Genomic DNA, 16,561 nt, shown 5'->3' on the forward strand with positions numbered 1-16,561 from the left:
CCACAGAGACAGCACGGACCACAGAGACAGCACGGGCCACAGAGACAGCACGGGCCACAGAGACAGCACGGGCCATAGAGACAGAACGGGCCACAGAGACAGCACGGGGCAGCAGAGAGGCAACCCCTACAATTTATAATATTAAAAAAAATGTCTGCGTCTTCACGCTGAGATTTACAATTCAGGAAATATAGGAACCTGGCTACATGGCTGTGGGCGACCGCATTGCTCGAGTAGCGAACCTCCAAACAAGTTTTAGTTTACTAAGTTTTCGATATTGAAGATGTTTTCAAACATCTTATCTAAGGTAATTTCCGGGAATTAATCCAAATAAATTAGGTATATTAATAAAAACAATCGATAAGAAATTTCATAACTGCATAGAATATATCACTCCATTGGAATTTAAAATTGTACAAAAAATATATTGCAGTCATAAAATAAGGCACCATATTTCATCCAACAAAAATTCACGAATTTTACTAAAAACCATTGCTTCAACATCTCGAAATTGTTTAATATGTTGCTACCAATCTGGAGGCATTGCTGGGATATCAATCAATAGGCTGGAGTACAGCAAAATATTTTTACCTTAGTGGCGGAAAAATAGTGAGTATAGTAATAGTATAGTATGAAAAAATAGTAATTATAGTGATTGTATAGTATGAAAAAATAGTGAGTATAGCGATAGTATAGTATGAAAAAAAGTAAGTATAGAGATAGTACAGTATGAAAAAATAGTAAGTAGTATAGTGTAGTATAGTATGAAAAACTGTTGAGTATAGTGATTGTATAGTATGAAAAAATAGTGAGTATAATGGTAGTACAGTATGAAAAAATAGTAAGTATGGCAATAGTATGAAATGAAAAAATTTCTAGAAAAGTTGGTTCTTTTGAAGAATGGCACAAACTACATGCCATATAAGCGACTTCAACATGATAGTATTGTGAATACTACATGCCAGGTAATAGCGAATACAAATACTTTAACTAGCATTTCCCGAGATGCTAAAAGAATCAGGCAATGCTTTATACTTTTAATTAAAATGTCAAAAAATACCTTTACACCATTGTAAGTTTCATGGCCTCAATTATTCTAATATTTTTGAATTCAAAGTGAAATCGGAAGGACAATGCACTAAAATTATTATACGGCAAGTAAACAGAATACGGATTGGAGGAGTGGAATGATGAAGGTTTGGGGGGGTGGAATGATGAAGGTACGAAGGAGTGGAATGATGAAGGTNCAGCCGGATTACACGAAACCGGAAGAATTACAAGAAACACGAAACCGGACGGATTACACGAAACACAAAACCAGACGGATTACACGAAACATGAAACCAGCTGGATTACATGAAACATGAAACCAGCCGGATTACATGAAACCGGAAGAATTACATGAAACACAGAACCAGACGGATTACACGAAACCGGACGGATTACGCGAAACATGAAACCAGCTGGATTACATGAAACCGGAAGAGTTACAAGAAACACGAAACCGGACGGATTACGTGAAATATAAGAGGATCGCAGACGCGGCAATGAACCAGACACGAGCTCCCGACTTCAGGGTCGCAGCAACTAAATTTTTCGTGAAATTATTCAAATTTAAAATATTTTGACTCATTTCAACCATTTGTAATTATATAAATTTGCTAGATCTATTCTGGAATAACTTGCTGAGCCGCGGAAAAATTGACCAACTCAGCACTTGTTGTTGGATTGATTCTTGTTGCTATTGATAAGTTTAATAATTATTCAAGCTTATTTAGGAAAACGAATTAAAATGTGCAGGATGCAAGCGTAATTTAATATATAATAAAGCACATCGCTCACGTTCATCTTCGATGCGCATTCATGCTCGCCGCAGGGTGAGGGCAAACTTCTAAGAGTCCAAAATTACAGAAATTCAAGGATGATTTAGAATTTTTCTTGTAGGCAGATTATTTTCTCAAGATAATTAACGTCACTGCGACGATTAAGTCATGCGGGGAGAAATATAATTTAGTGTCGAGGCAAGCGGACAAAAAAGTCTGGCCAAATTGGACAAGACAGCCAAAAAAAGAGAAGGGATTAAAAAACCTTGAGTTGCCTGAGAATTGAGACGCCGTCGATGCATGGTCAGGAACTCTTCCCGATACTGAGACAAACTTACCCCAGAACTGCGATAAACTTACCCTGGAGAGGGTTCGAACTTTCCCCAACCAGAAAGTTTCCCCGAAAGGGGATCAGACTTACTCAAATAAAATTGATTTATTAAGAGAAGAATGAAACAAAAACTCACCCAACCACAAACCACCTCACCAAGGCGTGGGTTCGAAACTTACCCAAAACAATTGAAAATTGAATAAGTGCGATTGCAGATCCAACAGCAGCTTCAGGGAGCCTTCGAGATTAAAATTGTAATCGTTCATATGCTACAAATATCTTTCAAATTTTATCATCACTTCTAAACCATTTGTTTCAAGTCGCTGATATCCATTTAAATTTTTCTAACGTGAAACTTTTAAGGAAAGGTAAGAATAGTTTCCCCATCCCTTCGAATATTCGTTTGCAGGTTGCTGAATTGGCAATCAATAGTGAGCTATACATGTAATAAGCAAATATCACCATTAACTCACCTAGTATGGCATAGTTTTCAAAAAAGAAGATATCATGGACACAATTCGATTGTCTATTAACATACGTGAAGTGATATATATCTAAATATTATAAATGTCTAACGCAAGCCTGAAATTCTCTGCACCATAATTATGTCATGCAATAGTGATTAAATGCTGATCCTAGAAAATAATCACTTATTTCTCGCATTTACAGGCCAAAATTTGCTTATTTGGCTCCCTGAAATTGCTGTCGAGAAAATGAAGCAACCTTCGTTGGTAGCGTGTGAAATTGTCGAAGATAAAAAATGAAGTAAAAACTAAAGTAAAGGTGAAGAGAAAAAGTTAGGCCACACGGCGATACCTGAAAGACTGTAATGCTGGCCCATAAGAGACTGTCGAAGTTCTTTCGATCACACGACGTAACTTGGCCGTCCTTCTCATTGCAGAACTTGCAGCCAAAAAGGTTCATACCGAGAATACTGAAGAAGGAGGGAGACATGACATGAAACGCCTCCGCTCCCGTACAGTCTTGGTAAAAANTTAAGTTTCGTATCTATATTACCAGGACAGCTCGAGATAAGCAGGAAAGAAAGGAAGCAAAGCAAGCTGCATACAAGTGTGGGAATAGGGAGAAGCAAGAAATGGGCAATAATGAGACAAGAAAAAGCTACCTAAATATCTACATAATAGCAATTAAACTTAGTGAACTGGTGGAGAGTGTAACTGAGCTTGGTTACCCGCTTATATCCGCATACAAATTCATTACTTCTAGAATTTTTATAACTCGCTCGTTTTTGCCAATTTTGGTTATAAATGTTTTATTATTGGAGCCGTTGTGTCAGTTGCCTCAGAAGTCCAGAAGCCTTCTATAAACTCTACTTGGCACTCAATTCTATAAGCTCTACTTGGCGCACAATTTCTGATGTTACATTGTATTTCTTCATGAATTATTCATATATCTGGTTAAATCGGCCCAGGTTAAAGGTGATGCAAACCTAATTGACTTCGGCAAGGGAAGAAACCTGTCAACGCTAACCGAATGCTCTGGAGAATAGTTTTAGTTTTTTACTACATGCAAGAACGATGGCAACTAAATAGTAAGAATTTTTAAATTATTAGAATTTTAGTGCCAAGTGTATAGTCGATTTGAGCTTGTGACATGGATGAGAATTCCCTTTGAAGTCGTGTTATTATGTATAGTTAATATTAAAGTGTTATCTAGATTAATATATACGTTGATTTGAATTTGAATCTAATGAGAACATTTGCCCTTTTACATGTGGAGTTTGCGCAGCGACTGAACTATCCATCACGTACCCAATAGATGATTTGTGGTAGTCATTCATCCGCAATTCATAATCACACTACGATCACTCTTTCGTAATTACCCTAGTACCACCATGTTTCATACTTACCCTAGGATCACGCTTTCATGATTACCCTACGATGATTCTTTCAATATCACCTTAGGATTCCCCCGTTTCATAATTATCCTACAATCACGCTTTCATAATTACCCTATGAGCATGACGTTTAGTAATTACCCTCTGAAAACTTTCATAATCAACCTAGGACCACTTTGCTTCATAATTACCCTTTGATCACCCTGCTTCATAATCACTCTTGGATCTCCCTGTTCCATAATTACCCTCGATCTCACTTTCAATATCACCTTAGAATCACCTTGCTTTATAATTACACTACAATCACTCTTTCATAATTACCCTAGGATCACTCTGTTTCATAATTACCTCAGGATCCCCCTGTTTCATAATTACCCTAGTTTCACGTTTCTTCAGTACCAAGCGTTATTACCACTTCTTCGCAAAGTGTTTTGAAAAATATTAATCTTTTCGCTAAAAAATGTGAAATTCTTATAGGTTCTTCACACCTCTTTGGATTCTTTTTAGATTAAATTGTGTTTAATAGCTAACTAATAACAATGAGAACACAAACGTCAGCAATTATTTTTATATCAGAATTAAATGATATTGTACTGAAAAGTGACTGGGAATAAAATCTATAATAAGCAGTGAATAGAAACAAATATATTTATTTATTTACAGTTTCTAATGGGATATAATCTCATTAAAAGTTTACCGAACCAGATAAATAAATAGACCGGAATAATTAATAATGGAGTCCATCAGCGGCTACAGTTAACCGTTCGTTCTCACTTTCCACATCACAAATAAAAGGAAATAAGCGACTATAGCGTCACTATCCACTTGAGCGTCACTATACACTTGAGCGAAGAGCGTCACTTTCGACTTGAGCGTCACTATCGACTTGAGCGTCACTATCGACCAGAGCGTCACTATCAACTAGCGTGTCACTAGCGACTAGAGCGCCACTATCGACTAGAGCGCCACTATCGACTAGCGTGTCACTAGCGACTAGCGCGTCACTGTCGACCACAGCGTCACTATCGACTAGAGCGTCAATATCAACTAGAGCGTCACTATCGACTAGAGCGTCACTATCGACTAGAGCGTCACTATCGACCACAGCGTCACTATCGACTAGAGCGCCACTATCGACTAGCGCGTCACTATCGACTATGGTGACCACATCGCTGCTAATTGTGTTAGCGACAGCCTCGCAATATCATAAAGCTGGGGCCGGGCAAGCCAAATAATTGAGTAGGCGACGGCGGCCGCGGTCATCAAACTAACGTTGCGTCCCATTGTTAATGCATTTTTTTGCCTAAACTAAATTGAAATCCCGAGCCCGCGGCTCTAAGGTAGAAATGCATTGCATGGACCTCTCGGCATCGCTTGAAATTGTGTTAACGGCTGAAAACTGCCGGGGACTGCGTTATATAGTGGAAAAATGTAGTATTTAGGACATGAGAAAGACACAACGCATGGTTTTAGTGGGGAACTGAACAAACTTTGTTTTATTTGATCATGGTCGAGGCCTGATATTTGTGTTGGAAATGGAAAATATTCTATAATATCATAATAATAATAATATCATTCTATAATATCATAATAATCAGTGTTAAATTTGTTTTTTTTTCAGGGAATGATTTATTTATTATTAAAAATGACCTTTTTCGTAGTAAAGTATTTGTACGTTAGCAGTAAATTAGCAGTAATTAAGTTAATCAAATTAGACAGATGAATAATTCACTGCAAGCATTCAAGTAGGAAGAAGCATTAATTTCCTCATATTGTCTTCTCACTTCACGATGGAACCAAGTGAAAAAAAATTATTCTATCCGATATTTTTCACCTTATAAGAAAGTACAAAAAATTACAGAACATTGTGCACGAAATTGAATGTTACAGCAAATTTGAAACTAATTTCTATTCACGATTTCTTTATTGAAACTGTTGAATGAAAATATTTATTAGTCCATTAGGGGCTCTAACATAAACTAAGGCACTGCAAGTCACGGTAGAGTCACTGCAAGTTTATAATCATCTATTAATCTTGAAAACTGTGGATCTCAATTTTTAAAACGAAGTTTAATTGATGGAAAATCAGATATTTACAAAGCAATATTTTAATGTAAATTATACCGCAACTTCGGATTACCCGGAAACCCATCTGATCTTTTTTTTCTCAGCACGAATGCCAAAATAAAAACTACAAATGAATTTTTAGGTTCGCCGCATTTTTGTAACTTTCAGTTACAAAAATGGACTAGGCCTAAAATAAGCGGAGACATTCGCTGTTACGGAACGCGATATGCTTATAAAAAGTTATAATGAATTAAATAAGAGTTAAGCGTTACAGTAAATTGAGTAAGAATTAATCGTTATACTGAATTACATAAAAACTAGGAGTTACATTGAATTGAACAAATCTGTTAGAACGACATGAGCAAGATGAACTTTTCCTTTTTTGCAGAGGCTGTGACCAACCTAAGCTTTACTTGATGACGCATTTTTGTGATGTTAAAATATAAATAAATTAGACAGGCTAAATGATGAATTAGGAATGATGTGCATGAGTGATTATGCATGAATTGGGCTGCATGTGCATGACCATTTCTTGAGTTAAATTTCATTGATCAAATTATTATTGATTACATTTTAAAATCGCATCTTGAATTGATAGAAAAGCCATCCCATATCGTAAACTTTTACATGTCACACATGTTGTGAACTTTTGTTTTACATGACACACATGTTGTGAACTTTTGTTTTACATGGCACACATGTTGTGAACTTTTGTTTTACATGGCACACATGTTGTGAACTTTTGTTTTACATGACACACATGTTGTGAACTTTTGTTTTCAAATAGTTAAAAGTTCAATAATTGACCAGAGCATTCATGAGTGTGAGACGTCAGCCTGGATACGTTGAATAATGTTGTACGTTATTAGTTACACTTTACAACTTACCTTAACTTGAGATAAAAATATGTCAAGTTCATTTAGCCAACAAATAAAAATTTCGATTTATCAAGTAGCATGGACACAGATTAGAGAGAAGAAGACAGAGATTTAGACATCAAGGATTCACCTAAGAAAATAACTTATTAAATTAAACTTAGGCAGGCTAAAAGGCCGAGTATTTACACAAGTTTTGGTTAAAGGAGTTTACCGCACGTACGATTTTAACGGAATTTAAGCTATGTTGTGAAGAGACCTAATTTCGAGTTATTGTGGAGGAAAGAAGACATGCGAGTTTCTTAGAAATAACAAATTTTGAAGAATTTACTGAGGGCCGTGAAAGAATTGACCTATTTTCCAATCAGTAAATGATAGCTAACCCTTCACTTCAGCGAAACAATACAGTATACAATACCGTATACAATACAGTATCCAGTATACCGTATACAATATAGTATTATTTGGAATGGACAGAGGGAAGGATAATTAGATTACAGATGATACTGATACATTTAAAGCAAAATCGGATAACATAAATGATAAACTTCCTCACCTGAATATGAAGATAAAAAGGACTAAAAGCGAGAAGAAAATAGCGACATTGTCCATGGTGCGCAGCATGACGAACAGCTGTCGCCGGAGCTGCGGCATAAAGCGGACCAGTTTGAGGATCCGCAACAAACGGAAAGTGCGGAGCACGGACAGGCTCGAGCCGCTGCCTGCCGCGTCCGCGAGGAGATCCGAACTGCTCTGTACGATGTACGTCTGGCACATCTCCACGATCCTGCACAGCGGCGAGCGTTAAGCGTGATAATCTTGGGTTCTGTCGCGTGCCGTAGGAATAACATGTGAATTAAATAATAACGTGAAGTTAAGGATCTCACCCTAAAACCACGATGACGCCGTCGAAGAGATTGAAGCCGTTGCTGATGTACCCAAAAGGTCCCTCGGAAATTATTTTGAGGAACATTTCGAACGCGAACACTCCAGAGAAGATCATGTTACTCGTTTCCACGATCTGCGTCAACTCCTCCGGCTGACGGGAGCAACAAACACTTAAGAAATCTGTCACCAAGTGGTATACCCCAATAACGGTGACCCTAGTTACCATGTGTGTTTACTGAATGCCACTGAATACGGTGTATGTATCCGTAGATAAAGGGTTAATACAAAGGATTTGATGGTTTTCTATATAGCACAAAAACATTACAAGTAAGAAGATTATCAATTTCAGTATTAATTAAACATGTGGATCTTAAATATTGAATATAAATTAAAGAAGCCAAATGAGTTTCGAGGATCTATACTGCAACAAAGTACGTGATGAAGTTAATCTAGTTTATCCATATATTTTAAAGCCAAGAGACTCACTTGATTGTGGTACTCGACTCCCATACTAAGAGTGTTCACGAGGATGGCACAGAGTATCCATCTCTGAAAATAATTGCTATTAACGAGCTGCTGAACTTTCTTGCGGCCTGCCGAACACCATCGCCGGATGGGTCTGTTGCGCATAGTTTCTTCGCTCCATTCTTCTTCTGACTCGCTCCAGTCCGAGTCAGTTCGGCTGGAGTCGTCAGAATCGTCGTAAGGGAGCGACGGATCGTTCGAAAAGAACAATGAAGGAGCCGAGAAATGTTTAACGCCTTTGGCAAGAGACGAATAGAGCGTGTGGACCGATCTGGAGTCCACCCCCATGTGGGTAGGAAGAGCTGCAGACAAAGCTCCGCTCAAAGCAAGGAGTTCACCACATGTCAGCCCTGAGCCTCCACGACCTCTTGGTAAATATCTGATAGGTTTCGGAGACTCCCGGGAGACCAAAGGTTCGGGAGGTTCAGGGTCCGTCTGAGTGGTTTTCTCGCTTAGACAAACATTTTTGGTATCGCCTTCTCCTCCGTGCATTTGGACAACATCGTTAAACATGACCGACGATCGTCGTGTTCTTGAAGTTGACGGGGTACAGCTACCGTCCGACGATGGTAGGGGTAACAAGTTAGGCATTAGATTTGTGTTACTTCTTCTTGGTTCTTCGCTGGCTTGTCTTGCTTCTAGCTGGTCATCAAGTGTTGACGACCCTGTATTATTGATGATGGTTAACGTTGGGATGGCTTCAACCATTTCTCTTTCCTCAGCGACATCAGTTAACTCGAACTGATGCCTCTTCTTTCTTTGCTTCTTCAGACTGAGATGTTTGGACCCTTGGTTCCTTTTTCGACGATATATTCTATATCGGGCATAGACTTTGCGCTTAAATTTCCTTGCTAAATGTGCGATGTATTTCAGAATTTCAGCGTAGCAGCCTGGCTGGTCGGAACCGGACGCCAGGGTGCTGGAGGAATGGTAGCGCGCGCGTTCTTGCTTCATGCGCTCCATTTCGCGCTTTTTCGTCTCCGAGAATTGAGTAGCTATTACGACTAGACATAAATTTATCATGAAAAAAGAACCGATCTGAAAAAAAAACAATGACATTTAATTAGTTAGTTCGCTTGTCTCGGTGTACACACGCAACATAAGTAGTTATAAGAAACTTGGCCAATGTATTCACAATATTTAATCGATTGGAATTTGAAAAAAGTATCCTGATATGAAAGTTGAACTCACGTACAGGTTAGTAAATTGATTAAGCACAAAATATGTCCGTAATCATCACAATGAGCAGCACATCCATGCTCACCACAATGAGCAGCACATCCATGCTCACCACAATGAGCAGCACATCCATGCTCACCACAATGAGCAGCACGAAGTATATCCAGTCCCAGAAGGAGTGTCCGTCTTGGACGTAATACATAATATCCACCCAGCCCTCGAGGCTGATCACCTGCAACGTGAACACATAAGTAAATAAATAAAAATAAATATAGCAAAACAAGTACCCGCTCATCGACAACGCCAGTGCGTTATTACTGAATATTATTCAGTAATAACGCATATGTTATATTATTCTTTCGGGGATAAATTGAGGTGGTTCATGTGATTTTAACTTGGAATATCTCTTCCACGTAAGTGAGAAACATCTCTTCTTCCTTCTATGCAAGGCAGACCAGTTCCTTCAATGACATGCGGACATTTGAGTTATCCATTAATTGACTTAATTAACCCTACTTGAACCTACACGGTCTCGTTGCACGGCAGACCAGTTACTTCATTGACATGCGGACATTGTACGAGTTAATCATTAATTGACTTAATTGACGCCACTTGAACCTAAAGTCTCGTTATATGGCAGACCAGTTACTTCAATGACATACGGACATAGTATGAGTTATTCATTAATCGACTCTATTAACCACACTTAAACCTACACAGTCTCGTTGTAGACAGACCTGTTACTTCAAAAGTACATCCGGGTTATGCCGAAATTATCTCTAAATCAACTGATATTTTGAACCACGCCAAAGGATAAGGCTTCATTGCAATTTTCTATTAATAATGCCTTCAGGATATTATATCTAATGAAATACTTTCATTTAATGAATTATTCACATTAGAGGTTCTAATTAAGCTATAAAGTTGTTACTCAACCTAACAATTTTCGAATATTGAATCTAATTATTATAAATCCGTCGGATCATATTAAATAAGTTTAAGCAATTCCACCTAAAATTTCCCGAACGCTGCCATTTTAGTTAACTTTGGTTGGACTTCATAGAATTTCAGCAAACATATTCACCAGTAATTAGTTATGATTAAGCAGTCTCAAGTGTTCCTTATTTTTACGATTATGAAAAGGGTTTTAAGCATAAGAATTTGTGTGAAAAAAAAACATTATTGCAGCTGCTCCATTCGAGAATTAACCAATTTTTATCAATTAATATCGTATTAAAGGATTGTACAATAGAATCCACTTCATTTAGCTTTTAAAGTTGCCTCGGCAAGAGGTTAGGTTAACTAGCAACGCCTAAAAACCTAAGCGCGGCAGTCCATTATTCAGTTCCGATTGGGTGTTACCAATTTTGTGCTCAAATGCGTTAGCTAATTCCTTTCTGAATCGTAGCATCGTTCAGAATTCATTGAATAAATGAAAGGGTTCGATCTAATCACAGCCTTCAGATTCAGATTTAGATGTGTCCTCTGAAAGGAGAAGCAAATGCCCAACAAGACCAGTAGGATAACTAACATCTTAGATGATTAGTTCATTAAAAGCAGATGATGCATCAATATTTTTGGAGAAAAATAGGCATTTGTAATTCAGCCCTCATCATAGTTCAACACTTGGATGCACCAACGCCACAGAGATGACACTGGAAAGCTAACGGGGAATTAGGTTTACATCTTCCATTCAACTTGAACAGCGACGTGGTGATGGTCGCAAGATGACGTTGCTATGTTTTGAAGGCATGCATAAATAGCAGGATCCAGTAATTTTTATATATGGATACTGATATGGTATGTGGGCCGTACTACCAAAACTTGTTTTAGTACACGTAGCGGCCCAAGTATATGTAGCGTCCGAACTAAACAGAGCGGCTTAACTAGAAAGCGGCCGATTTCTCGTCCGTGATTGGTGGCTTTAGAATGAAAAGGCGTCAATGATTGGCTGCTGGTAGATACAAATTCGTAACTATTTTTGATAGTACGGCTCCTGGTCAATATCTTTCCCCCAAGCGTCAGGGCAATTGATGGCTTGAATTAATGTGGCTATAGAGTCGTTCTGTCTAAACTCCTAGAGTCAATGCAAGGACAAAAGAGGTAAATGTAATATTTCTCAGAAGAACTCCTAGAAAATTATGCACAGATTTTTGTACATAGTTCCTTCATTAAACTAAAGATTTTACCTCTGAAAGCTAAGCGGTATTGATTTGGCATCTACCCCCCAGGCAGCGGGTACGCCTGTCTAGCTCGCCATAACAATTCTGCCGTTTACGCGGGTTTCCACACAAGCAAAATTAATTGATAATGGAGAACTTAAATTGTTAGATCTTCTCGGCATGCTTAGTGATGATGGAACGAATAATAAACAAACTTGCATACCTGTAAACTAAAATGGTACAAACATGAACAGTTATATTTAGCTACGATGAAGCAAAACTTCAACAACACAGAGCATAATTTTTTAATTATATGAGCATGTCTTACTTTCATGCTTGGTTGGCGGCAGCTCCTCACACGTATGCATTCCATTGTCCTTGGGTAGAGAACAGATGTAGTCTTTCTCCACTTCGGTGACGTTGAAGTAAGACGTGATGGGTCTAAATACGAAAGTAAATCAGACACATCAAACAAGTATTTTTGGCACGACGTAATGTACGGATAAGAGATTTATCACAGTTAATGCCTAACAATACGAGCATAGCAAGAAACTCGGACACTCGACAGCGAATTGAGGTGCGGACTGTCAACACGCGAAGGACCGGACTTGGTACGAAAATTTCCAGTCCTGGATGTGCAAATATTTGTAAATAATTGAGCCTCTTATCGAGTCAAATTTGTAATCTTCTCGTCCTTTTTGCGAGCAACATCGCCATCACCAGATCTAAACTTGTTGAAGGATTCCCAATGCGTCACATCAATATTTTTCCATCTATGATCAAAATGTGTTAGCTTTAAATACTCGAAGCGTCTGTATTAGTTGATTCTTATTATATTCATTTTCATGAACAATCTGATGTAAGATTAAAGACATAACACACAACGTACAGAAGAAGATTATTTTCGACTTCTAATTAATTTAAAGTGAGATCGTGCACCGTAAAATTAAATTGTTTGGTTCTCAATGAACACCTTTAAACGACATTGAACTAAAGAACATTCGCACACCAACAATTTTGCGAGCTAACATTTGGCAGAAACTGCGGACTCTGAAAAAACACTTTGTTTACATCGTTAAAGACTTGCGTAATTTCCCTATAAAATTTATTCATTATTAAAAACTATTTATAAATAGTAAAACCTATTCATTAGCAGAGCCATACAATCAGCAGCTGATGAAGGGATTGCATCAGCCACAACTAATTTGGTATAATTTCTCGACATTGGAATAATACGTACATGTAACATGATTCTGAAATAAATGAATCAGAAGTTAGTCCCTGTATAGATTAGCGCTTTAGATATTTATTATTGATGAAATTGAGCAGTTATGAGCGGGGCAAGAATCATGCAATTATGCTCAGGATTATGAGAGATGGCGTGCTGGGATACAGCAGGCCAATTGGATAGAGGATTGAGTCTGGATAAAGTTAACTTGCAATCCAGTATTAAAAGATACAAAAGCCAGGTGTATAATTGCAGGCAAAAGGGAAATTGAGAGAGAAGAATTACAAGGATTCGTAGCAAGAGAGCAAGAATTAATTAGGTAACGTAATCCAGGATTTGGCCAAAGAATTGTACTTAGTGCACAAAGGGTTTTTGAAATTCCAGGCTTTGCGAGCAAGGGCAACATTTAAGGCCGAGATTATGAGAACAGTGGAAGTCACATGCAAAAACGCATCCAGCTGCCCTACAAAAAAATTAGAGCAAATTCACTGATAAAATAGAAATTTCACCAGTAGGCGGATAGGGAATTTCCTGCAAGTTGAAGCCTTTAAAATAACAACCACCATTAGCCATTATGTTTTAAACAGGTTCTATATTGTATGGTAGGTATTATCCTCAAAGGTTATTCGACCTGTCCTGCTAAGATAATTATTACTTAGGCTCGTTTAACAACGATAATCACTTCTTTATGTTAGCTCTAAAAAAAAGGGAATTGTATGCGAAATAAACCTTGTAGGCTTACAGTAAGCAAGCCACGCGAGCTCCAATATTGCGCTAACACCCGAAAACTTAACGGAATTTACCAATAAATTCCGAATATTTGAATGAATGATATTTGTGATAAGTTTGGTAATTTCAAACATGAATATGAGGAATAACTTCTAGCATGAATGAATCTATGAGGAAAATGTAGGTAGTTTTAATGGTCAAAATGGTCAACGGTCAAATGTTTTTAATGGTCAATTGATCATACTAATTTTAATTGGCTAGTATAGCCTTGTATCAGGTCCGTCTTACTCATCTTAGGTTTGAGTTATGCAAATCACAGAGAATATTATCAATGGGTTGATTCATAGTGTATTTTTGCAAACAAAAACTGCACGGAAAACAGTCAATCCGGAGGAACGTTTAGTCCAGATATGTGCACTAAAATCCGCGACTGCGTATAGTGAATACGATCACAAAACCAATTAGTAATTGTGCTGTGAAATACCGTGAAGAGCGCGGTGCACAGTGAGACATGCAAATGAGACAAGGTTTAAGGAAGAAGTATTTTTTGTCTTAATTTGTTTCAAAAGAATTACAATACGATTGAAAGGTACATTGCTTAGAGCGAAATATCATGTACTTCAAAAATGTTTCTGGGTACACCATGAATTTTACATTTCTTAGACCCGCATGCAAGCAATTCATTTACAAGCAGGCCAATCAGTATTCTATTGATATGTGCGGTGACAGCCAGCAGAAATTGTACACTGTACATCGTACAGTCTTCCGGGAAAATTTCAGTGAGCGTAGATATGAAAATTCTTAATCCCCTGACTAAAATAAAGGGCAAGATGCTACACATTATGTCTACGGGATTAAATGCTCAAATTACATTATCCTATCGCACATTCATATATATAGGTAATTTGAGGACATTTTTTAATTGTTCGATAATATGATGGAATTTTCTAGCAAGAATAAAATTCATATATGACCCAATCCCTTAATTGGTATACGGTAGCGATTACTTAACTCAACCTCAAGCGTCAAATGTTCTGTCTTAAGTGGTCGTTTTCTGAACTGTATTGGTGAACTGTAATGTGATAACGAAAATGCTTGAGGAGCGACCAATAGGTACATGCATGTAGCAGCCCAAATACGCGCAGTAGCGGATTTTCCGTCCATGATTGGTGGGTTAAACTAAAAAAGCTGTTAATGATTGGCTGACAGAATTATGGCTAGAAACTATTCTTGAAAGTGTGACCCTTGATGTTTCGTCTTGAACAATTTAATATACTGCATTTTTTTCATTTAATATACTGCATTTTTTTTTCATTTAATATACTGCATTGCACACGCGTTATGGCGACCGAGAGACTCCTTAGGACAAGCTCAGAACAGGTGGGGGTATCCTGGGTTTTATTTCTTGCTACTTTTTAGTAATAAATAATGGTAATTAAATTCGACATGGTGACCCTCGTGACGATATTCGAGGTAAATTGAGCATTAATTTAGATTACTCTTCATATTTTTTTTTCTTGCTTGATATCCGTTTCAAACAAGAAATAATTTGACATTAAAAATTCTATTTTAAACAATAAAGCTCATGACCATGACACATTTATTTATATGGATATTAACTAATCGGCTTGAAAAAATTATCCACTTAGTTATCCGATCCAAGTAAATGGCATAATTTTAATGAGCTTTACTTCCATTAGCAATACATCCATGCGTCAATGCAGGAAGAGATAAGAATTATATTGGAATAATTATCACTGCAATAATATCATTCAACATTGCGAGACGAGCAGTAGACTATAATATTAGAGCATCAGATATAACGTTAATTACATTGCCATGACAGATGAAAGCTCGTTATTGCTACACCGTCTCCAGCCCGCTAATGAATCAGCAGACGAGCAACAGCGATAACATTGTGATAATGTAACACTGTAATAATGTAACACTGTAATAATGTAACAATGTAATAATGTAACATTGTAATAATGTAACACTGTAATAATGTAACATTGTAACAATGTAACACTGTAATAATGTAACACTGTAATAATGTAACACTGTAATAATGTAACATTGTAATAATGTAACATTGTAATAATGTAACATTGTAACAATGTAACACTGTAATAATGTAACACTGTAATATGTGATAATTGTACGCGGCTTATAGGTAGCAGAGGCAGTTTAGTAATTATAGTCTACGCAAGCTACGTCTTACTTAAGACTTCAACTGAAGTACCTGGCTTTTATAGTGAAGACTGGGGCGGGATATTCATCCTCTCTGCTGCGGCAGTGTTTGGTGGAAGGAGAGTGGGTAAAAAGTGCTTGCAAATCAGCGAAAATATTACTGTTAAGCCGTACAAATATTAACGAGAGTTAAAAATGATGATTGGCATTTTAATGCCAAATTAAAACTACATAAATTCTGAATGAATAATGTTCAAAATAAAAAGTTGAGTGAATACAATCATTGGCAATACATCACATTTAGCAGATATTGGCTATGTTAGCAGCAAGGCTGGGCGTGAAGTTCAATATGCAACAGAGATTGAACGTACATTATTGAACGTTAAGGTAGAATTGAGAATATAATGCATATGAATGCGCAAGACAGGGAGCAAAAATTCAACTTTTTTTGTCAGAACATTGTTTGAACGATGAAAAGATGGCATCCAAGATAAACAAAAAAAGTTCTTCACAAATTTTCTAACAATTATGGGTAACGTTTCGTGGACGTACAAAATTTAGTGAAACAATTATTTTCGTGGCACAAAGGTGCAAAATTAATGCAAGAGACATGCACAATATACGGTCGGAAACACTTATTTTCAAATACAGAGTGGCAGGCAGCAAAAAAATTTTCATTAGACGATGAATAAAATTTCGTTCCGGT

The 16,561-nt window shown here is 37.3% G+C and overlaps 1 protein-coding gene across 1 annotated transcript in view; it reads right to left on the reverse strand.

The window, feature by feature from the left end:
- Positions 1-16,561, reverse strand: part of LOC108681395 (voltage-dependent T-type calcium channel subunit alpha-1G) — a 95,841-nt gene that overhangs the window by 58,389 nt on the left and 20,891 nt on the right. Inside the window, exons 3-8 of the mRNA XM_047882876.1 lie at positions 12,037-12,153; positions 11,932-11,938; positions 9,686-9,863; positions 8,329-9,405; positions 7,842-7,993; positions 7,511-7,741 (exon numbers count right to left, since the gene is read on the reverse strand). Of these exons, the coding sequence (XP_047738832.1) occupies positions 7,511-7,741; positions 7,842-7,993; positions 8,329-9,405; positions 9,686-9,863; positions 11,932-11,938; positions 12,037-12,153 (1,762 nt within the window). The remainder of the gene's footprint in view (positions 1-7,510; positions 7,742-7,841; positions 7,994-8,328; positions 9,406-9,685; positions 9,864-11,931; positions 11,939-12,036; positions 12,154-16,561) is intronic.

This window comes from Hyalella azteca, unplaced genomic scaffold, assembly GCF_000764305.2.
Source record: "Hyalella azteca isolate HAZT.00-mixed unplaced genomic scaffold, Hazt_2.0.2 contig11500, whole genome shotgun sequence".
Taxonomy (NCBI): Eukaryota; Metazoa; Arthropoda; class Malacostraca; order Amphipoda; family Hyalellidae; genus Hyalella; species Hyalella azteca.